This window comes from Athene noctua, chromosome 1, assembly GCF_965140245.1.
Source record: "Athene noctua chromosome 1, bAthNoc1.hap1.1, whole genome shotgun sequence".
Lineage (NCBI taxonomy): Eukaryota > Metazoa > Chordata > Aves > Strigiformes > Strigidae > Athene > Athene noctua.
In genome coordinates, this window is record NC_134037.1 from 206,336,462 (window position 1) to 206,361,474 (window position 25,013).

General features: G+C 40.4%; 1 protein-coding gene across 10 annotated transcripts in view; it reads left to right on the forward strand.

Moving 5' to 3' along the window:
- Positions 1–16,469: 16,469 nt before the first annotated feature.
- The window catches only part of DOCK9 (dedicator of cytokinesis 9), a 132,418-nt gene continuing 123,874 nt past the window's right edge, over positions 16,470–25,013 (forward strand). For 4 of the 10 annotated variants that reach the window (XM_074911130.1, XM_074911087.1, XM_074911109.1 and 1 more), the window contains exon 1: positions 16,485–16,696. In XM_074911130.1, coding sequence (XP_074767231.1) covers positions 16,583–16,696 — 114 coding nt within the window. In that variant the 5' untranslated portion in view covers positions 16,485–16,582. Of the gene's footprint in view, positions 16,697–25,013 lie in introns of all 10 variants that reach the window. The other 6 variants (XM_074911045.1, XM_074911030.1, XM_074911054.1 and 3 more) reach the window with 4 other exon arrangements.

Consider the following 25,013-nt stretch of genomic DNA (forward strand, 5'->3'; position numbering starts at 1 on the left):
TGTTTAAATTGTCTCATTTAGTCACATATAAACTGTACATTTGAAGTTATTTGCCCATCTCGAGTCTGAGCAAATCACCTTTCTAACCTGTTAGGGTTTAGCATGGATCTGGTGAGAGGATTCTTGCATGAGTTCCTTTCAGGCTATTGCCACTAGTACGTTGGCTTTTAGGGCACAGGAAGAGGGGAAAACTCCTTTCAGATTCCTCCTAACACAGTTAATCCCTTGTCTTTCCAGTATATTTAATTCAAGGAAGATTCTTACCTCCATTTAATTAATATAATTAATTTAGGCCAAGTCACCTGGCATACAAGCTGGGATCATGGCACTGTGATTTCTCTTGCTTCTCTATCTCTGTAACATCCATTCACAAAAGAAGTCTTGAATTTCCTGTTGGGGACAATAACTGCACCTTTACGAGGCTGAGAAACAAATAGTTTGACCTCTTGTACTTTTCTGTTCTGAGTCATTGCTGAGCAAACAAACACTATCATGAAGAAAAGAAACTAAGAAAATGTCTGAATGGACAGTGGAGCTGCAAGCTGATCCACTAATGCTGAAAATGTCAGGAAATGTAGAGGATTAGTGGGGATGTTCTTGACCTTTGTCTGGGAGAAAAATCAGAGAGGTGCCAGTAAAAAGTCAGGCTAATGAAAGATATTTTGCCTTTTTTTTGTTACAGAATTTATTTTGCCTTGGTACTTGGAAGATAATGACTACAACAATAAGACAACTGCAGCAAAATGGAAACCAGCCAGGTCCTAGCTTTGTTTCTGGCAAGGAGCTGAAGCACTTAATACCTTTGATACTGTTTCATGAAATCAGACAAATGAATCATGAAAGAGTGTTACAGGACGAGAAAATGTAAAAGTGAATTGAAGCATATAAGAAAGTTGTTTTCATCAGAACGTAGGTAAAGTGGGTGAAACGCTGGAGAAGGCTGACTGATACAGGGCTGACTGTCTTGAATAGTTGACTCGAATGAGGCAAGACTACTTGGATCGGGAACATTAAGATTGGAAAGCTGGAAGGCTTGGTTTAAATGTTAACAAAACAACCAGAATCTGTGAAACAGAGGAAGTTACCTAGCCCAGCTGGAACGACAAGAGGAAGGACAATAGCCTTGCACAGATGCCAACACAGAAATTTCAGAGCTCTGCAACAGAAAAGCCCAGAAGCAGAAAGACAAGCATGGATCAAATTTCAAATCCTTTGGAAAAAAATAAAAAATAAATTACGGAGCTATACACATTGTAACAAACAACACAAGCCAATACAATATCTGGCATCGGGATGGTGGTGTAAGATCTGCACAGGATTACATCACTCTGAAAGAGCTTGCCAGCAGTAGCAGGTTGCTCACAGCAGGCTCCGAGGGATGACAACAGCCCTGCCAGCTCAGAGGAATGCTTTGTACAAGCATTGACTGTACAGCACACCAGGGGAACAAATGAGTGAGTGAAGCAAGGAAGGAAAGAAGGAAGCATTGTTCAGAGAACAAATGGGATATTTGCGCTCAGGTGTGCAAGCCAGTGCGTTGCCAAAGGCCACTGGTACTCAGGAAAATCTACATCAGTAAAAGGCCAGCAAAGGAAAAAGTCTGTTCTCTGGCTAGGTGATCATAGTAACAGGGGTTCACTACCTTAAGGAGAGTGATCTGGCGAAGACTGAGGCAGGACTATGGCATGGTTGTAGGGAATCTGAAGTCCCTCTCTGTGCAACAAGGACTGCAAACACTGGAAGGCTTTAAGCAAGAGACAAATAATCTTTTTTATTTTTGCTGTTCATGCTATCTCTAGGTGAATTGGGAGCTGAACTAGTTGAAGGGAAATGTTCAGTCACCTTAGATTCTGGTCACAGATTCCTGGAGACAAGTATTTACACTACCTGCTGCAGGTGGCTTTTCAAGCATCTGCAAACCTGGGCCTGGGTGAGTGGGCTGGCATCCAGCGACTGAATCCCAAACTGGTAAAACTACAGGATTACCTCTAGCAAGAGGTGAATGCATAAAACCCTATCATGAGAAAGGTGTCCTTGTCAAGGTTTGTGAGGCTATAGAAGCAGTGGTGACCCCAAGCCCTCAGTGTGAGACTAATCAGCCAAGTCTAGGATTGCTGCAGACTTTAAAGGACCTCTGGCATTGCTTTATGCAAGATGTGGCTTTTTCTGTATTTTCATAACAGCTGGCCACTCTTGGGGACTGTCACTAAGCAGCCTCTGCACTTAAATGCATAAACTGTACACAAGCCATATCTCCAATGCTGCGTTCAGCCGACCTTGTGTGTGCGCACTGTGTATCTGGCCTGTGCATGCTCTGCAGTTTGATGTACTGTGGCCACACAGAATGGCACTCGGTTGATCAGACCTGACCTTCATGCGTGCTGGGTAGACAATCCACATATGCTATGTTGCAGAGTAGAGGCCTTCACTATACTGCCTTGAGCCTCCAAACTCTTGATGGCACCCTTCAGCACAAGGCTCTGCACATCCCGTGTTCATGGTGGTGAAAAGAAGGTTTTCATCCAGTTCTGGAACCTTCACTTCCCAGTGAAAGCCAAGGCTTGTCCCTCGGGAACTGTAGTATCATGAGAGGCTGCGAAAACTTTACAGATGCCACTCATCCCACATCATGTCACCTTTCACTAATTCTGGACTTTTCTTTTGGGGCCTAAAGTATGATACTTGAAGACTCAGCTCTTAATTTCAATGGAGGCTGCCTTTCTGGCAACCATTACATCACCTTGGAGGATAGAGAAGATCCAGGGTCTCAAGACAGCATTCAAGTATGCAATATTTGCAATATTTCAGTCAATCTGGTTTATCCCCATTTCCAGCTGTCTTGAAGTTCCACGAAAATTACTCCCTTCTACATCTTGACTTACTTTCCTAAAATTTGCATCACCACAGAAAAATAAGACTTCAAATACATGCTGTAGAAGTTTTCAGTTGAAACAGAAGATAAATAATTCAAGGATATGCCAGTACTCTTCCCAGAAGGAGAGAAGGGGAAACTTCAAGAGATTATCCATGATAACCTGATGCCAAGCTGAGGAATTTTATGGCTGAGCCTCAGCTCATCCTCCTGGAGTGCAGGCAGAGCTTTGTCTGCCCATCCAGCTCTGCCACCAGCTTGCATTTGCAAAGCAGGAAGGAGGACTTTTGACACCCACTTAACCAGACATTAGTCCTTAGCAAAGCTTCTCATGTCAGAAGTCAATGCTGCTTTGGGAACATCTTGCAGTCATTATGTAGTCTATGTTACTCATGGACAAGCTACTAAATAACTGTGTGTTATCACCAGGAACAGAACATTTCTGTTAACAGTTCTTCTTAATGGAGAAAAAAGCAGCAGTAATGTTTTGAGAAGTGACACCCATATAAATTTGATAATCCTCATTTCTTTCCTAGTGCTACAGGTTCTTGCAGCTCTGGAATCCTTTACTGTAGGGGAAGACAAATGATGATTCAATCTGCAATATGTACAAGGTGGGACTGCAAGCCCCAGCTAACACTGCTGTTGAGTTCACGTGCACCCCAAGAATGGAATTTGTGTGGACAGTTTTTCAAAGACCTACAGTTATTGCAAGAAAAACGAAATAACTTTTTTTTTCCTGACCACATCTGGATGTGGATGTGGTCAGCCCCATGTTCTGCCCTCGTGTTACCTGAAACTAAACTATTTGTTCCATAGAGCCCTGTCTAAACTCCCGCTATCGCAAGTATGACAGCAAACATGTTAAAACACAGTTATTTTCATTTCTGTGACGTGCCCTTGGGCTCTGTTGGATCAACTGCTGACGGAGTCAAGGACCTGGCACCAGCCTGGAGTTGGGCTTTCTTGCTTTTCTTTTTTTTTCTTTCTTTCCTCTTTTTACTGTTTTAGTCACCTACTAGTATCTGAGCTGCAAACCAAAGCAGATGTGATTATCTCAGCTGTCACTGGGACGGAAGTGGCATTGTAAAGAGATAGGATCCAGACTACATAGCACTTTAAAGATCCAATTGCAACATGCTGATATACAAATAGTGACAAATAGGAAACCATTGCAGCCTTTCAAGCATCAATGCAAAGCTTTCACAAGGACTATCATCACCATTGTCAGCTATTTAATTCATACCTTCTGAGTACCATCTGACATAGAGTGTGCTGCAAAAGCTCCTTCTCAAAGTTGCATGTTCAGCTTTAATGAGAAAAGGAAAGGGTAGGCAGAAATAAAGTAATTGAACTGCCACAGTTATGGCAACCCTAAAAGCGGCTGAATCAATGAGAAGTGAAAAGTATATTGTGGATGATGTAGACTTCCGAAAGGAAGAATGTTACTGAGAAGGGCAAGGTTAGAAAATCATCGTAAAAAACAGATTTAAAGGTATAAGCAAAGACTCGATCTGAAAGAAATTATCTTCACACAATTAAGCATATACTTAATTTGATTTCTAAACCAGCTTACACTTAAACAGTTTTCCAGTACAAGTAGTAGTTGCTCTTATCATGGCAGATGTTCTCTGAAACTTTGTGTCAGCATCCATTGTAGGTAAAGCAACTTGTCTATGGAAAACAGGGTTTTTTTACAAAATCATAGGGCTCTTGATATCTAGAACAATTAAAGAAAACATATGGTTTGCCTATCTTTGCGTATTTATAGGTGACTGATACCTACAGATGAGATAGTGCTTGAATGTCTAATAATTTTATATTCACAGATATAGTATTATTGATTCTGCTACCAATTCTAATACCCTAATTTTGCAATTTTTAGGATTCTTACCATATTTCCCAACAAATATTTTAGTTTCAAGGGGGCTTTTCAGGTCTGAGCAGAGCTGGCAACACTTTTGATGTAGACTGTAATAGTAATCAAGTCACTAATTTTGCTAGACTTCTCTGAACATTGCATGAGGTTTGATTTATTTATGTAAGAATTTACAGGAGTTTATTTTTACATGTTATGTTCAAAACGGTAAGTTTAAGTTCTTCTAGGTTTTTTAGATATTTATTAGAACCAAAACTAGTTACGAATAGAGATAAGTCATTCTCTGACGTGTCCATTGAAAGCTTATTGGCAACAAACTCCATTATATAAAATTCCAAGTTTCATTTTACCAGTCAGATAATTGAAGTACATGTAATATATTCAGAGCCTAATGTTACTAAACTGTTCAAAGTCTGTTAACAATCCACAGAATTCTATTAATGCAAATATTACCATGGGTAATTTTCCTTCTCTTTTTTATTCCTCCTTCTTTTTAGAAGTGTATAAATCAGACACCTGATCTAAGGACTTCCAAAGACTACATGGTAAGGGTGTTTTGTTCATGTGTATTTCTGAGTATAAAACAGAAGAAGGTTTATTCCATTCTGCACCTCTGAATGAAAAGTACAATCAAATACATTTTGAAGTGCCAAAGGAAATTACTACTCAGGAAGAGTCCAGATCACAGTCCTGTGTTTATGTTGTATAGGGCACAGCTTATGACCACTGTGCTGACCTCATTGACACGACTGTATCGACTAGAGGAGCTATCCTGTGATTTTACAATTAATTTTGATTGTGTGGTGCAAACATATCCCATCAGTATCATTGTCAATGTTCCAGTTTTACACCTTCATCCTCCTTCAGGCTGCAGTTAGGACAGTTGTGGGGAGGAAAGTTAGGTATCTAAAAGATGGATACCCATATCTATACCAGTTGCATTATATGTCCTTTACCACTGGTGGTCAGAAACAGACACCTCCAGAGAGCAATTCATCTTACTCTAAGATAAACGGCTGAAGTATATCAAATGAACTGCCCTCTGGAGATACTTGTTTCTGTCCTTTGTCTATATAGCGGGTTTTAGGCAACTATTTAAGTGGTGAGATGTACTCCAACATCTACACTGTTTTGAAAACAAAACTGATCCATTTAAGCCATGTAGGCCTTCACCATGTGGGAGTCACACAAAAAGACTTTGGTGGGATCCCAAGGTTATTGGAAATTTGTGGCTTCAAGACTGCAGCAGTACCTCTCCAGGACTCAGTGTAAATGAAAACAAGCGGACACCCCCTCTAGCGTACACCTCACAGCTATTGCTGTAGTCAAAATGGTCTCTGTCTGGGCCGCTGTCTCAGCGGATTCTGATGGGGCCTGACCGGGCCATTCCATCAACTCTTTGCCACCCCAAAAATAGTCTTATGATAGTAAAAATCACAGGTGTAAGGGGCTTTGTAACCCATTTGTGTGAAGACAACTCACATAGGCTGTGGTAGAAACCAGTATCTGAAGTTCAGATTTTGCAGTATCCAACCAACACTAGGCTTTTCCTTAACATTTTTCACCAGTGTACCATATCTGGCACAGCCCAGTGACTCTTCCATGGGGGGCTGCAGACGTGATCAACTTTTCCACACTAAAGCATACACCGCTGTTGCCACACTTGGAGCTGATATGAGGTATAGCTTAAGAGAAGCTCAGCCTATGGAAAGGCTAGAGGTCTGGAGATCTGTCTGGAAACGCCATGCTGTGATGGCAGCTGGTGGCCAAGGAGAGCTGGTGGGAATGGTGTTGCTACAGGGCAGCCCTGGAACAGTGCTCACACCCATGCTCAGGGAGATGACCATTGGGTTTCATTAGCTCCTCTGGCTGCTGGAACAAAATACTCCTTTGAATGGAAAGGGGCAGTGTCAGTTTTCTAGGGCGCCCGCTTACTCTGCTTTTTAAATCAGAGTTATTCACTCTTTTCAGTCTAATCCAGTATAGACTTGTGGACAAGGGAATAATTAATATTTGAAGGAGAAGGTGACACAGGGCAGTAGTTTTTCACAGGCCTGATCTCAAACAAATTACATATTTTTAAACTGTTTGATGAACTTGCTTTTTAAGCTCATAGTTACAGGTACTATAACCATTTACCTTGGTTCACTGCAGCTTTATAATACCCGGTGTGATTAAAAATTGGACTAAATTCAAATTTCAGGTTCATTTTAACAGCAAGTAAAATGTTTGACTTGCAAAACTTGCCTTTCAGTAGGCTGAATGTGTTTCCGTGCTAGCAGCTCCAGGAAACTCTTAGGTTACAATTACAAGAAGTTAAAACTGCAGCAGCAGAACTGTTAACTGGAAGTCAGAATTTCCTTTACACCATTCCTCTTATGTTTAGTCCTAAGGGCTGGTTTAAATACTTTGTTTCTTTTCTTTTTCTATTACCTTGTTTTGGCATTTTTGTGACTTTTTTTTTCTTTCTGATCCTAACCTCTAATTATTTGTTCTTTGATCTGGTTCTTTTTACCTTATACTGGATTATCTACTTAGAGCAGCATCTTCTAACAACCCTCCAGGTTATGACACTCTCTCCTTTAAATCTATTAGGGATATGGCCAATTCTTAAAACAGGTTAAAGACATTTTTTGTATTCCTTTCCAGGCTTCCTAACTACATGGTCAGTAATCCAAAGAAGAAGGTAAGCAGGAAAGTCTGTAATAAGAACAATAAAAACAGTGTTTTCTCTAAGCAACAAAATTTAGGCATACATCTCAAACTAAAGGAAGAGAAGGAAAAAAGGTAATGGGTGAGTTCAGTTGGAAGAAAGACACTGGGATTTTTCTTGAAATAATAATTTAGATAATGAGAAACAGTGAGTGAAGGTAATTAGAGCATAATAGAAAATCTGAAGAAAGAAATGGAGACATGATTTAATAAGGCTCAGCAAGCAACAAATCTAGGGATGATACTGCAAAACAGATGGTATACCAAACAGATCTTTGCTCTGCAAACTCAGATGACCCCTTTTCTTTAAATTAAGATGCAAGGAGATGACCCTGAGAAAGTGAGAAAGTGAGAAAGCACAGGGCTGGAATGCTGGCTGAGGAGTCACAGGGACACAGGACAGTTTGTTTGACCCTATCTGACTGTTATTTGAACACAGATCTGAAAGACGATAAGGACTGAAGACCATTTTTTCACTGCCCAACTGCCATATTATGGATTTATCTGCAAAATAAATGCAAAGTCTGCTGAAAGCAGTAGCATTTGTATTTAGTCAGATTTTACTCACTGTTGTCATAGGACTGAGTGACCATGCTGAGAAAAATTACACACAAAGCTTTATGTTTGCTTACTTATTATATATGTAAAATATACAAAGAATGTATATATTTATATGGTTGTTTGTCTAGAAAATGTGAGGTTTACAGACAGTTTGTCACTGCTGCAGCCACTGGAATGTGACAGTAAATCTGTGGCCCCGTGTGTCCTTACAGCTGCATTTGTATTTGGAGTATAAGCCATGTTAGCTTCTGAAGGATTTATCAGTTTAGAGGACAGCTGTGGAGTGTTTCAGAGAGAAGCTAAGGATGACATGTCTTCAAAATAAATCTGTGTTTGGCTACTCTATCCTCTGACATGTGAGACTTTTCTAGAGAGAAAAGACTTCCAATGGAGGAGACAGAGCCTTCCAGGAATCTCCTGCAATTACTTTCCCACTGTACACCACAGATCTCTTTCTGTGAATTTTTCTCATCTAACAAAAAAAAAGGAAGATAATATGTGAATGGATGAATGGATGGAATATGTATTATTAAAAAAACATTCAAAACATTCCAGCAAACACACTTTTTTCCATGAGAAAAAACACGTTAGTCACAATGTTTAAAAAGCTTCTGGAAGGCTCTTAGACGTTATGGTTGCTACAGATAATACTACAAGGAATGAGGTAGCTGTAGCTTGCAAATAGACAATAAGCCCGTCTTTTTGTTGACAACTTGTTTTGTTTACACACACAATTAAAATTAAATGTAAGGACTGCTTGGTAGTTTTTAGAAAACAGAAGAGTAAAATCTAAGTGTTGTACATCCTCTGCATCAAGCAAGACCAGTTCTGAATGTAAATTTATTTTCCATTTGTGTTTTTTTTTTTTTTTTGAAACAACATCAATACATACAAAACAGTGCATCAGGAAAACCTAGGAGATCAAGCCTAAAATGACCTTTTTCCTTTGTCCTTGCAAAGGAAGGCTGACAAATGCTCATGAGCTTCCATTCATCATGTTTCATAGGAAAATAGGAGACAGTAGGCATCTTGAGCCTATCTGTATTGATTCATGCACAAAGGATCCTCCTCTAAGACATTGTGCTTAACAGATAAACAAATTCCAACTGCCTTTCTAAGAAATCTGGGTTTTATCCTAAGTCACAGGATTGAAAGTTTTCAGATAATCATTTGAATGATTATTTTGATTGGGAGATGTTGCTTTTAGGTAGTATTGCACCAGGTTATACATTTCAAAATCTGTCATATAGTCCAGGATTGTTTACCAGGCATTTAGCTTTGTTTTTTGGAAAGATGCTTGAATTTTGCCCTTTCGTTCTGTACTAGTCATGATAATTTTAGTATTCTGATTTATGATTTTCTTATTTACACCACATCCACAAATTCACTCATGCAGCTGTTCCTCATGTGATTATTTCTAGTAGTTTCATTGTGGTTACCCATGTGAATAAGGCTTATTGTTGTGGTATACCAACATAGGCTACAAATATGCAAAAAATATAAAGGGACAGGAAACTTTCAAACCCTTTAAATAATTTTCTTTGTTTTTCGATATGCATTTTTTTTTTGGTTTTGCTTGGGGTTTTGTTTGTTTGGTTTTTTGTTTAAGATTGCCCTGCAGCTATTTAAAAATAGCTTTAAAAAGTTTAAAAACTGCTCCCACTGATTTACTTTAAGCAAGTCAACCACAGGATAGCAAGCAGTTTCAAAATCTGCCAAACCTTTAGCCAGCAGAAATCAGTAATTATGCAGATATTTTTACTAGCTGCATACTGTATGAAAACATAAATATTTATACAATATTGTATAGCTGATTTTATTTTATGACAGTATATGACGTTTATTTCTGACAGTACAACTGCTATGATTGTTATAAATGACAGCCAGATGAACTGGCAAGGAAGAAAGCATCCGAACTAAAGTCTGGTATTTTGGAATATATATTTATACTGGATCTGGATATATTTATACAAGATCCTAAATATACTACGGTAAGGGATACTGGACAAGCATGCACTATACAAAAAAAATTTGTTTTCCTTTTCTTGTGAGTAGCATATGGTGAAAACTGTTCCTTGGTGCCAGCAAAGATCTCTGCTGCATCAGTTACTCTGCCATGGAGATAAGAACTATGAGCTTTTGGACTCACATACAGTGTAAACAATCAGTGCTTGATCAGTTTGCTGAATGCAGCTTACATCCCATTACTTACTTTTCAGCTTGTGTCTTGGAACTGTATCTAAACTGACCTCAAAACAAAGAACAATTATCCAAATTCTTTGCGTTTGAAGAAGTTACCTACTCAGAATGAAGGAAATGTGAGCTATGCCAAATTAAGAGAATGAGCAAGCAAGTCAATAACAGAGGATTTGTAGTCATAAAGACTACTTTGAATTACAGTGTCTGCATGCGACCTTCTCAGTACTTCTACGTGCTAGGAGGTTATCAGCCATCTTCTCCATGCTGCTCTTAAAGTAGGTGGGAAGTCACAAATATTAACACTCCAAGAAATATATACTGGTTTGTGTAGTAAGGGATACAGTCTCATAACGATAAATATTATACCTGAACACGGAAGAACTGAAGTACCTGAATCATTCTGCAGTTTTAATGGAAACATCTTTGACATCATCAAGACAGACTGATTACAGATAAGAAATATGGGAATCAGCATATGGTCTGGCTTAGTGAAAAATCTCCATTTGTACTGAGCAGAAAAATCCCTTTCTAAAGGCTACAACAACACTTATGTTGATAATAAAAGAAAGATGTGTCCCATGGTATTCACTTAAGCAGCTGCTGGTGGTCATGACATGACAGGAGGCATCTCTCAGTTCTGCATCATTTTCCTATCGGGTTTGAAATCATACATTTGCTGTACTCCACTGAAAACAGAAGAAAGTTATGTGGAATTCTGTTCACATTACATGACCAACTCCCTGAAAGATGTTACTAATACTCACAAGTAGGTTCTTACAACTAACACTGACGAAGGTTAATTGACTGATAAACTGAAAGAAGGGCCATAATTGTCTTATGAGTGAGCAGAAAAGGCAAGAAATTAATTGTTCTGTATCCTCCTGCACTTGCAGAGGAATTTATGTACATAGAACTATAGTTACCCTAGTTGGAGTTCAGCCAGCACATGAGAGGTAAAACCACCTCTGCTTTTAAGAAAAAAGAAGCTGTATTTGTGCCATGCATCAGTGCAGAGAAAGATTTAGTTGTTTATATTAATCCTGCAATACCTCCGCTGAACATAAGAAATATAATTGAAAAAATGAGCTTTTAAAATTGCACCTGAATGGGTCCAAAGATCACAGAGCATTTACTTGGTCCTTTCTCAAGTTTCTATTGGCAGGGTTGCAATAATTAAGCATAAAACATGGAGTTACACTGAAACTCATTACATCATTCTGCGAAGCAGGTAAAGCATGCAGTTTTATGAACAGTAACATGCTGGAAGTTACTGAGAAACTTCCACTAAATCCTCCTGCCCTTCACCACATGATACACCCAGATTTCCAGGTAAAGAATAAACGAGAATATTTTCTGCATTTCCATTTATGAGCAATGGAGACACACATACACATATGTGCTCTTTCTTACTCATATAATCAAAGGAACAACATCAAATAAATTATGGTGTATCTGCTTAATGGAAACACACAATTCCTCTACCTTACACTAAATAGCTGGTTTCAGGTACTTGAATTTAAGATGAGTAAAAGACTTTGTAGACCTGGGGACACCATCTGATAAAAAGATGATCATCTTAAGAATGCATGTTATGGATTTCATGGGGTATATCAGTGTTGTATAATCAAAGTAATTTGTAAATTTTTGTACATTTCTGTACATAAATTTTGGCATACTGTTATATTCCACTGGATTAAAAAAACCCCAAACAACCAAACAACAAAAATCTAGAAGCTGCTATTCAGAAATATCTGTGTGCACTGCTTGCATAATATTTGAAAGGACAGATCAGCTGTATCTGGGAAAAAGTCACTCTTAGCCAGATGCAGAAAAACCACTCCATTATTCTTTTCAGGCACTGGGAGAATTTTAAAAAGGAGCTCAAATGAACCTAGCACAGCACATCATTGAATGGGTTAGTATGTTTGAAGATGCTAAAAAAGCCACCCATCAGCAGTATTGTTTTACTTTAATTTTTACAAGTATACAGAACAAGTAGCTCATTTTAAATTAAAATACTGATAAAATGCTATCAAAATGTAGCTTTCTATGCTTCTGCCTCTCAGAGCACACACACACAAAAAAGAATGCATCTTCTCTGGATTTTAAGATCCAGTTCTAAGTTGTTTATTATCTGTAAAACCTCCAGACTGTCTGCATATCTAATGTTTAATGAGTACTCCCTTGATTCCTCTATTCTTTTAGCACTTACTCCCACCACATCATTTGTTATCATTTGGTGGCCATTAGCTCGTCATCTCTTTTCTTGTTCTAACTGAATGGATTTGCAGGCCAGAAGTTATTACTATCATCCAGATTGACCTCCACAGCAACATAAGCCAAAAAATTTTATAATGTCAACTCTGCTTTGAGTCCATCATTTGAGGGATGACTTAGAGCCCAGGACTTAGAAAAGATATTGAATCTTAATTTAGAATCTGGGAGACAGAGTTTAGTGGGTCCTTAGGGATATTATACAGAACAACTTCTCTTGTGGATAAAAGGATCTTGTGGTTATTCTAAATTGGTATAATTTCACCTGCCATTTACTGGTTCTCTCTGTCATCTTACTCGACAGATTAAAGAGATTTTTAATATTTGAAATTTTCTTCTCTTGCAAATCCTTGTACATTATGATCAAGCTTTTGTATAAGCTAAACAGATGTTTCTTCAGTCTCTTTCTGCAAGGCAGTTTTTTCTGGCTTTTCCAGTTTGTCAATTATTTGTATTAAAATGCAATACCACTATTTCAGTAATAGTTTGATGAGTGCCATATGTAACAACAACATTATTACTACTTAATATTCCTCTGCTTTTACATTCCAGATTTTTACCATAGCATGAAACTTTTTGAGTTGTTCATAACCACACTATAACACTTCCAGGATCTGACTTTAAAATGTTCTTTGTACTTAGATGCCTTTCCACTCATCTGTATTAAAACAGTTCAGTAAGCCACATTCTACCCACCCTGCAAAAAAAAGCAGGCTCTGCTTTGGAAGTAACATCTCCCTATAAATATTTACAGCTGCATCTATGTTATTAGTGATTATTTTATGTTTTCTTGACATAAGTTAATAAAAATTATGAATAGGATTGGGATAAAACTGAATCCTTGTTGTATTTTGCTAAACAGGTCTCCATTCAATGATGATTTTCAAGATATAATTACTTCTCAGGTCTGCTGGCTATTTTTTTCTTTTGTTCAGATAAGTATATGTTGCAAGTTTTGTATAACAGAATATTGGCACTAAATAGAATATGGTTTAATGTCTTCACGGAAGCTGAAAAGGATAGTTATTTTTTGCCAAGTAAAATACTAATCCCATGAAACAAGAGGCCTAAATTCCAGCAAATTCTGCCAATATTAGAAACCCAGTAATTCTTTAATTCCTGCATAAGAATGTAGGAAACTTATGTAGTGGGTTCTCGTGTTTGACTTTAATGATTTTGCCAAAGGTTCCTGTCATGTTATTTTAGGTCAAACAACCTTTTGCTTTACATTTCTAATGGGCACCAAATCAGTTTCTCTCTTTCATTTCTGGAACAACCATAGACAGGTTGATTATCACCATGAATGATTCAGAATCCCTTAAAATTCTGGGACATGACTTAGTTGGTCCTGGAAGTTTAAATGCTTTTACCTTTACTTGTTGCTATTTAGCATCCTTACTAAGTAATAATTGAATAAAACATTTGCAATTATATCCATAAAGTAGTACTGCATTATCCAGGTTGCTATTAAATAAAGAAATGCTTTTGTGCATTAGGACTATTGCTGAAAATTGTATATTTCAAAGTAGCAGGGAAACCATGCCACTGTCAAGCTATTTTCTTTCCTGATCCTAACACTTTAAAAAATGTATTCCCCTTTTCCTTTAGGCAACGAGCCAAGACTTTTCATTCATATATTTAGCTACTATTATTCATTCTCATTGTTTCACAACTGCTAACTAACCATTTCTGCTTATCAGCTTCCATATTTTTCCTTTTGTTTTATACACATGTTATGTATATAACTTTCATCTTCTTTCTTTAACTGAATGCATTCAACTGAAAAGAAACTGATGATTGCAGTAACATCATCTTTAGGGTATCCTGTACAGTCTTCCTAAATAAACTACCATTAACATATTTGATGTATTTTTCCTACATATCTCTATCTATACAGGTATCATTCAGAGTTTTCTTCAGACTTGGAACACTATCCCTTTTCCAGCAAAGCTGCATAAAATATATGTGGGAAGTATTTATATGTAGCAAATACAGTTAAATGATGCCATTTTACATTCAAGCAACCATATGAATCAGTAGATATTTTTTGGTCAATATTGTTAGAATTCAAAGCACCCGAGTGCTCTGAAAATAACATATAGTTTTATTTTTGAAAAGATCATCCATTATTTATACAAAATCTAGGGCATGTTTACTTGTGGAGGTTTGAGATCTAGACATATCCTACAGATTGAGATAAAAAAAAAAAAAAAAAAGATCCTAAGATAGCTGATTGTAGTTACTTTAGCTAAATATTTACACAGATTATCTGAATATACAACTGGATGAGCAGTCATCTCACCAGTATCCAATTTTCTGATTTGTCAGCCTAAATGTTTACTCATAAACATATCAGGTCTTGGATTTTTGAAATCAGGAACTCTAGTTATCTTTAATGAGCCTGATGAGTTTCCCTCTCTCTATGCATTATATCTTAAAGAAGGTACAAGCTAACATGAACACTCCAGTTGTGGGAGACATACTACTAAAAAACCATAGTTCATGCATTTGAATAAATGAGTTTTCAATGCAGATCTGCAAAGCATCTGAAGAAAGATCCCTCACTGACATAAACTCCCTCGGTGTAAGCTACACATTTATGTATTTGGACTTTTTATCCTCTGCCTTTCTGAAAGAGTTGACTCAGTAACTTGGAATCTTATTAGTTACAGATGTATCTGTGAAACATCCAAAAAAGTAGGCCCTTTCTTTGGCAGGCATTTCTTGACTGCATCGTTTCAGATACAATCACATCATGATTTTTTTTTTTTTTCCACCTGAAAGTATCCCTCCCCCAGCACTCAGTTGCTTCATCCATCAATGGTGAGCTCTATATTCACTGTAGAAAAGTAGTTTTAGTTTATATAAAAAGATGCCTAAGGAGATAAAGGCGTGCAGGCCCTAATGCTCTCAAATGCTCCAAGCATTCAAACGTAGTCATAGGGTGCCTAATGCCTGCATTCCTTTAACGGTACCACTAACCAGTCTCTCCGAAGGAATTCACAGTAATTAAAAAAATTCTATGACCACGCACAACAGTGCACACGCGGGCCACTCCACCTACTTAGAGAAACTGTTTGTAAGAAGAAAACGGTACAAAGGAAAACCTCGAAAGCGAAGCTTCCTTAGGGAGTGGAGCAGCAGTGTCGGTAGCGAACACGCTAGGTCCGAACTGGGACTGCTGTGCCGCTCCAGCGCCGGTTTCCCAACTTTTTCACTTTCTCGCTACATCACGCGTTTATATAGACCCATGTACGTGTGGGTGCGTGCGTGTATATAGATATAGGCGAGCGTAAAGACGAGCAACGGCAGCTGCCGCCGAAACTGGGCAGGCGGAGCACAGGCGGAGCACAGCCGCCCCACGCCGACAGCGCGCAGCAGCCCGCGCACCGCGCAGTTTGCGGCGGTTTACTCCTAGCCCTCGGAAGCAACAACCACCGCTCCGGCCGCAAGTTCTCCGGCGACTACATCGCTCGGAGCCGAGCGGGGCCGCGCTCACCGGCACACACCGGGGACCCGGGAAGAGCGCAGCTTCCCCCCCCCCCAGGGCCCGCCGTGACCGGGACGCGGCCGCGGCCACTCACCGCACCCCGCCCCGCTGGGGGCGGGGCCTGACCGGCAAGGGCGGGAACTTCCGGTCCCAACTGGCCCCGCCCCTCACCTTGGCCTCAGGTCCTCGCTAAGCCAATGAGAGCGGGGAGTCGCAGCCGGGCAGGTAACCAGGCGCCCAATCAGAAAGGCGCCGCGGGAACAGGTGGGGGCGGGGCCTCGGCGTGCCGCGCGCGCGGCCCCGCCCCTCCGCCCCGCTCGGGACCGCGCCAATCGGCCTCCGCGGCGGCGCCCCGTCCCCCCCCCCCCGCCCGGCGGCGCGCGCGCGCGGCTCTGTTTGGAGGTGGGGGCGCGGCGCGCGCCGGCCTCGCAGGGGAGGCGCTACCTGCCAGGAGCGGCGCCGGCTGCGGCACCCGCCGGCCGGGCTCGCGCCCTGCCCGCCTGCCGACCGCCGCCGCCCATCGCCTGAGGGGCCGCCCGGCGGCCGGGCCGTGAGGGCAGCGGGCGGCCCGGCCCGGAGGAGTGCGGAGGCAGCCATGGCACTGGTGGCCCCGGAGACTCGGAAGTTCACGCGGGCGCTGAGCAAGCCTGGCACGGCGGCCGAGCTGCGGCAGAGCGTCTCCGAGGTGGTGCGCGGCTCCGTCCTCCTGGTGAGTGCCGGGAGGCGGCCCGTGAGGAGCGGCGGCGCCCCGCCAGGGACTCGGGCGAGGCTCCGGCCGGGGGGAGCCTCCGCCGGGGCCTCTCGGGGCTGCGGGGAGGGGGGTGCAGGCGGTGGCCCGAAGGAGGAGACGGGCCCTTTGATCCTTCCCGGGCCCGCCCTGGCTGTCACGGCGGCGGTGGCAGGAGGGGGGGCTGGTGGTGTGAAGGGAAGGTCGGCGCGGCCCCGTGCCGGGCTTGCGGCCCCGTGCCGGGCTTGCGGCTCTCCGCCTGCCCCGGAGGCTGCTGCGGGCGCGGTGAGGTGCGGGGCGGGGACGCTCCCAGCGGCAGCGGCGCGGAGGGCGCCATGGGCTGCGGCGCCCGGCGGGCACGGCAGGGCGCTCCCCCCCTCCCCGCTGCAAACTTCTCCGGGGCGTGAGGCGATGAGGGACGGGACAGCCCGGGCAAGCGGAGCCCTCGGGGAAGCGGCGGCCCCCTCTTCGCTGTACCCCGCCCCAGGCCAGGCGGAGGGCCCTGCCTGCCTCCCGTCTCCTCCACCTGTAGAGTGGGTGCAGCTGGCGCTTGGCCTTGTTTGACTGGAGTGTTTTCGTGTTGTGTGAAAACAGGGGTGTAAAAGTGATTCTTTACTACCGTCCGCACGCTTTACAACTAAAACACTTTTTTTTTTTTTTTTTTCTGTCGCGTCGTACAAAATGAAAGATGAGTGTTGGCAAGAGTAGCACGAATGTTTTAGTGTTATTTGTCCCTACTGTCTGTGCTGTGCTAGCACACTGTAGTTGTTCTTGCCAGTTGGCGACTGGGCACATTAATTTAAACTGCTGAAAGTAAATTTGCGTGAAGGTGAACTGAGGCAGCTGGGACGAAGAGAGAGAGAAGTATTGGGTTTTGGCCTGACTGTGCCCAGGTGATGATATCTTAAACAGCCTCAGCAAGATTTTTCAGAGCTTCTCTCTTGGGGCTCTTATTCATGGTATGCATTTGTTTTCCGTGTGGTTTCGTTATCTCTGAGGGGAATGTTTAGTAACTTAACCCTGTCTAAGTAAAGAGTTTTTGGTGCTGGGATTCTTGATACTGGAAGCTGATCTGTCATTTGTTTTTTACTCTTGCTGATGCAGAGTAGATGCAGAAGTATGGTTTCGTCTAACTTTTTTAAACTGCTCATCAGAATACTGTTTGTCATAGCTGTGTTTTGTGAGAGTAACAAATGCTGTAGGTGTAATTCAAAGACATACCTTTCCTTAATGAAACGATGTCTCTAAAAGTAAATCACTCTCTATTTTTGGGTCATGGAATATGTCATAAGGATAGTTCAGGGTCCGCTGAATACTAACAGCTTTCCACAAGATGCTAGCCCATAGACATGTAATGAACATCCAATATATGTTAACACTTCTCCAGGGATCAAGTAATTCCTGGGAAGAGTGGAAGAAGGATGTATATATATATATATATATGTAAAAAATATTTTTCATATTGAGGGAGTATGAAAGTGATTTAGGCATTTTCATGACACAGATAAATGTTTCTTTTGCAGTTATTGGCAACCCTGCCCTCTCCCTCTCCTCTTTTAGAAGTTTTTTTTCTTAGTTCACTCACAGCTAGTGTCATTGAGATGAGTTGGAAAATATTGATCTGATTATTTAATTCATTCAGATTGACCAAATACCTAATAGGGTGGTATTCCAGGTATTTTTGCCCCAACAGCATGTTCTGCAGAATTTTAAGGTGGTGAAAGAAGTGATGGTGTGAAGTGGTGTACTGGCTCAATCTTATTCTGGATAAGGTCTTCCACCACTGTTTTAGAAAGCAAAAATAGTGACTTGCTATTCATGGAAACTTACCATTCATGTCAGGTTTGTGATCCTTTTCTGTGTTAGCTTGATGCATGGAGGAAAATCCCCATCTTTCTCCCATACATTTTTGTGATGAAGTTCACCTTCCTGTTTCAGCCATATTTTGCCCCTGCTGTTATGTCTTTCCTACTGTTATAAGTGCTGTTCATTTTATCACTGAACTCCTGTGTTCCTGCTCACACACTGTTTAAATAATGAAATAAAAGGCTAGTGAGTGCATGTTTACCTTCTTACCTCTCTTCCTCATTTGAATATACTGTAACTCTTTTTGTTGAGCACTGTGATGTTTGGAATGAAATTGTACTTCCATTTTTTTTGAAAAAGGAGGAGTTTAGGTAGGATAGTATTTTTCTTTGCTATAAAAGGCTTTTAAAAATATTTACTCTATAAGTTTGCCAGGTTGACCTGTTTCTTAGCTGTTGGAGTTTCTGGGCTCGATTATCTGCAAAATCTCTTAGGCTGACCTTTTGAACATAGGATTCTTGCCAATGTTGTGGTAGGTGTGGAATACTCCATTTGGGTGTGCGGCTTTAAAGAAAAGGAGACCTGCTTTCTTTCTGAAGCTGCCTCTCAAAGCTCTTTGATAGAGCAGCTCTCCAGGATTTTTTGAACAGGGTTGTCAGCAAAATGCCTTGCCTAAAACATTGTTCAGCATTGGTAACTAATTGATTTTACTGTCATCACTTGCTCATGAACAAATGTTGAATTGTTCCAATACTGAAAAAACACTGAAGCTCTTTTCCATTGGTTAGACTTGCAGTGTAGAATCTAGAGGCAGGAAAAAATGAATTCAAACTAGCAGTTCTTGGTGAGTGATCTGTCCTGACAGGTACAACCAAATATAACTTCTGACTGTACATCTCCACAGCGGAATATCCTGAGCAGTGATGCAAGTCATCCAGCCGTTACTTGAAGCAACAGATAAAAGTGAACCGCTAATACTTCCTATGTTATATAGATTCTCTAACTTGTTATTGTGGCTACTGTTTAACAGTTCCATCCATTTTTGCCACCAACAGTGTATTGCTAGACAAAAAAAAAAGGCATTTCCCATCTTTGAATGATGTTTATTAGATCACATTTCTAAAGTATACTTTCTTTTTCTGCTTTAAAAATGATTTTAGGAACTGAAAGAGGACTGAAAACAGCATGTCAGTAGGATAGCATGGTATAGCTTACATTTTCAGATTGCTCTTCATTGGGACTAAAAACCAGAGATTTTCAGCCAACTGACAGACTAAATGGCTTGGCTGAGTAGTAAAAAAATATTAAGTGGGTGTAGTTGGCCAACCTAGTTTTCATCACAGAATGAAGCAAGCTATCTTGTGAGCATTTGACATTATTTAGATTTAGTTTGCTGAGCCAACAAGTATAGTTTGGTTGGCTGAACTGAAAACTTCTGGCAATCAGCTTTTTACTGTGGTATAAGGCACATAATATATATCTTGATTCTTTGGGTTCAGTTTTGCTATTTTCTGCTTGACAGTAGCATCCTTGCTGAATATTGTTTTGTGCATTGTTGATGGTGTTTTGCTTTCAGACTGGCCATGTGACTTAATGTGATGCCTCTGTCCACCCAAAGACATATGTATCTGTGGAGGAAGACTATTGAGGTTGACAAGTCTGTCTCTTAAACAAGCAGTCTTACGACAACCACTTTTCAATGCAATTTCAGCATTAAGCATAATTGGAAGTGGTCTCTTTAAGTGGTGATGGGTCACCCAAAGCATGTTGCATGCAGATCAGTAGGACTTCAGGAGGGGGATGTGGTGTCTTGTTCAATGATATGTTAATGATAATTTATCTCAGTGGTTCTACCCTATATAAAATTAAATTAAATGCATTCTACCCTGTATTAAATTAAACTGACACTTAAGGATAATAAGCAGTTAAGAGAATCTTAGGCATACCAGATTTGGTCTGCTTTTGCCTAGCTGTCAATAAAATGCCCTTATCAAAATATGCAGATCATGAAAATATTTAAATATACTAAATAATGCAGCCAGGCTTGTTTACCCTGTGTCAGAATTCACATTGTACAGAAGAAACTGGAGATATGGGAAAACAGGATGAAATCAGAGTGATTCCCAGATTGTTCTATGCAGTTCTCCTTTTTAATTTGGATTTATAAAATAGGTTTGAGTATTTGAAGGTTGAAATGATCACATCTTAATACAGTTTTGGGCTTCATATGTTAACTTCGGGTACCTGGTAGAGCTCTTGAGTTCCAAAACACTCACAGAAATTCAGCTTTTCAGATGTGGAGGAAAATTAGTATATCACAAAGACAATAAAGTCACTGATGTGCTTTCTCTTTCTTAAAGAAGACTTATTCTTCATTTTAACATGACGTCAACTTTGTCTTTCAAATCCTGATCTCTGCTTTCTGTGAATCTCAACTCCATAAAAAAAATGGATGCATGCGCTCTATGCTATATCGTTACAATGTTTTTAACATAGTTTTTTTCTAAGAATACAGTTACTGGGACTATTACATAGTATTTATTTTGGTTTGGTGTTTTCCTCTCTGATTCATGTATCCTTTTGTATTGCCCTGTACACAGAGAGCTTCTCTGTATGCAATGAATGGAGTATTTGGAACCCCATTAGCTGCGAGATTTCAGTTGCAGTGTTTATGCAGGAAGAGATAGTTGATGGCTTGCTTTAGGAAAGGAGGAATTAAAAAGCGATATGTAATGCAGAAGGGGTGAGTGAGGACTGGAATCTTTTAGACCTGATGGTATACAGAAAAGCTGAAAACATGGATAAGACCTAAGCTTTCTGTTAAGGAATGTGAAACTGTATATGTAAGGAATTTTGAAAAAAGCAATTTGTTATGAACGGATGAGTGAAAGCAGGGAGATGAGAACTGACACTCAAGATTTTGAAGGAAAAATCGTTGCCAACAATGAACATCATCCTAACACATCTCATCTTGGAGGAACAAAATGTGAATTGTAATGCTTATTCAGCCAGTCTCTGAACTGTTGAACTTTCTCTTTACTTGGGGGGAAAAAACCTGATACTCAACCCTGAAGAAGTTAATTTATGGTATGTAGCAGTTACCTTTCCTAAAGGAAATAAAAATTGGCAGAGAATAAGATCTTTTTTATAAAGGTGTTAATTTTATTTCAACAAAGTGCATGTAAAAACCTTTTTGATTGGGTACAAAACACTAGTAAGAAAACTTACGTGTTATTTCTGGCAAGTTTGGTACTGCTAAGAAGACTTACTGGGCATGATAGACATTTCTGTGGTTGTGAAGATTCAGAGGTTGGACTACAGCAGTAAAGTTTCTATTAATATATACCATTAAATTATTTAAAATTTAAATGTAAGTTTCTTGTTCAGAAAGGGAAAGCAGGGGAGAAAATACAGGACAGCTGAATTTCTGTGTGACCAAAAATACATTTAGCCATTTAACAACACTAGATCATTCTTGTTAGCTGCACCTTGTTTCCTTATTATTTTCTGGAACTTTTTCTATCCCACTAGATAAGGATAATTGCGTTTAAAATAGAGGGATAAATGCATTAAAATAGTTGCTTCTAATACAGCAAATGTCAGATGTAGGGCAATGCTGGATTGAGTTTTCGGTCTATGGTGGCAGCAGCTTTCATGCAGCACAGAATACCACAGTATACCTTCTTTTTCCTCCCTTCCCTTTAATACTCAATCAGGACCATGTATTTGTATCTTGATGGAAGTAGAACTTGTAACACTTGAATTTAAACTTTGGAATTCCAGAATTGTGATTCCTCCCCCCCCAGCCCCTGAAGGTCTTATGCAGTGAACTTAGAACGTATATATGTTTTGTAATGTATATCCAGCTTAAAGTAATATGGTTACACTGCATTGCACTTCTGCACAAACGTTTCATAAAGATTTGTAATTACTCATTTTTAAAACCAGGCCCTTCATGTCAACTGTTTGGTTTTTTTTTTTTTTTTTTTTTTTTTCTGTGGTGTAGGTGTGGCTGTTCAAGTTACTTTAAAGCATGTGTGGTTATTGCACTGAGTGGTCACTTGCATGTGAGTAGTGTGTGCCTGAGATTAGACAACCATCAGGTATATGCAAACTCAAAAATTTGTGAATTTGGCGGTTTTAGCAGATATTTTATTTTTGTGGTAACTTTAAAATTCTGCCAAATTTAGGCATGTTTGCTTTGAAAATAGTAAGAAAAAATTACTAATAAGTTATTGAGACAAATAAGGAGTTTTCCAGGTAGCGGGAAGCTTGATTGTGTTCTTCTGAGAAATGTATATTGCTTTTAGTTAAGAATTTCTGTAACTGTTAGAGGTGATTGGTTTCTTTATGGAGCTAAAGAAAGGGTGTAACATCTTCAGCATTGGTGTCCAGGAAGCTCTTGTTTAGACCTGAAATTTCTGATGGCGGTTGAAGAACTTACCTGGTTCAGTGGTCATTAAAAAGATACTACATATTAAAAATGTACATAAGACTTTCTTCCTTAGCTAGTGTTCAGTTTTGATTTTGAGGTTGAATGGTTTCAAGTGCTTTACTTGATGTAGATACTGAAGGCAAAGCTCTTTCATTTGGAAAAATTCATTCTTTTTCGCCCCTCCTTAGGTTGTCTGTGTCCATGAAAAACATTAATTACACAAGGCAGAAAAGGCATAAAGTTGCACAAGTAGTCCATATATTACACAATACCTTTCTTATTGAAATATTTTTGAAATAACATATCTAAAGATGAGAAGGTACTCCAATAATTCTGACCATGTAACTTTAGACCTTAATTTAGAGCACAGATAGATTTGTGAGAGTAGTCTTTGTCCAGAGGCAGTGATGTACTTGGTATCTTCAATTTAATAATCTATGAAATAGTGATAGGCATCACATCATGAGAAAGCTATGGGATCTTTTTTATTTTTCTGCAAGGGTCCTTAAAGTTCTTTTCATGAGAATGAAAGTAAGCATATATTATCTCAAAATAGAGACGTCCTGTAATAGTAAAAAACCCAGTAAATTAACAGCCCAAGAAGCCTTAAAAACCAACCTGGTGAATCTTATGAGCAAGATTGCTTATACTAATTAAGGGTCAGAATTTCATTGGTACAATGGCGTCTCTTTGGAAAAAAGTTTACTAGATTTCTAAAGGTCTTCAGAAAGTTGAGCAGAAGCTCTGCAGGCGATTTTATGAAGAAAACTGTTCTGGAACACAAAGGTTTGGTCAGAGGAATTCAACATCTGTAGCTGAGATTGTCTTCTACTACACACCTATTGTGACCTGCTGAGAAAAATAGCAGCTTTGTTGCAGAAACATTAAGAAAATAAAAATATTAATCTGACTGCGGGGGTGGGGGGTAGGGTTCTTTGTTTGTCTTCTCCTCATCTGTGCCCAAGGAATGAGATATGAGAGAAGGAGTGGGGAATCCAGACACTGTGTTCTGGATTCTCCTGCTGTGTCCAGAGGTTGCTGCCGAGTTTGGAGACTCAGGCAGTGCAATGAGAGAGAAGGAATCAAGAGCCTTTGAAAACTCTGTCTGGATCCAGCACCTCAGACTGGTGAAACCATTCTTGGAGTAACATTCTATTTATGGTAGTGGTGTTACTCACCAGTAGCCCCAAGGCAACCAGAATAAAAATAACAGGAAACGTTTCCCCAAGGGATGTGGTGTGAAGGGGTGCCATTGGGCCTCTCACACAATCACAGGATGGCTGAGGATGGAAGGGACCTCTGGAGGTTATTTGGTGCAATCCCCCTGCTCAAGGTTGGCCACCCAGAGCTGATTGCCCATGGCTGTATCGAGATGGCTTTTGAGTATCTCCAAGGAGAGAGACACTACAACCTCCCTGGGCAACCTGTGCCAGTGCTCAGTCACCCTCACAGTGACAAAGTGTTTCCTGATGTTCAGAGGGAACCTCCCATGTTTCAGTTTGTGCCCATTGCCTCTAGTCATGTTGCTGGGTGCCACTGAGCAAAGCCTGGCTGTGCCCTCTTTGCAACCTTCCTACAGGTATTTATATACATCGATGAGCTCCTCTGAGCCTTCTCTTCTCCAGGCTGAACAGTCCCAGCACTCTGTCTTTCTTCATAGGAGAGATGCTCCATCTTCCACCCCCTCATCATCTGTGGTGGCCCCTTGCTGGACTCTCTCCAGCATGTCCATGGCTCTCTGGTGCTGGGGAGTCAGGAACTGGACTCTTCTGTGTACTTGTTCTGTAAGGTGTTAGTTTGCCTTTTAAGAATGAAGTAATCTTAGCTGTGTGCTGAGGAAGCAAGCAGATCACAGTCTGATTCAGACTGGAGTACTTGTTGGTGTCAGTGTAAATCGAGGCCTTAGCTGGAATTCCAGTTTTAAGCTGCTGGGCCCAGGCCAAGCTTTGGTTTGGGGCCCTCTCTGAATAAATAAGGTCCATTCCCATTAGAGGACAGCTACAATTTCTTTCTGCTTACCAGCTGAAGGAAAGGATGTCAGGTCGTTTAAGAAGGAAA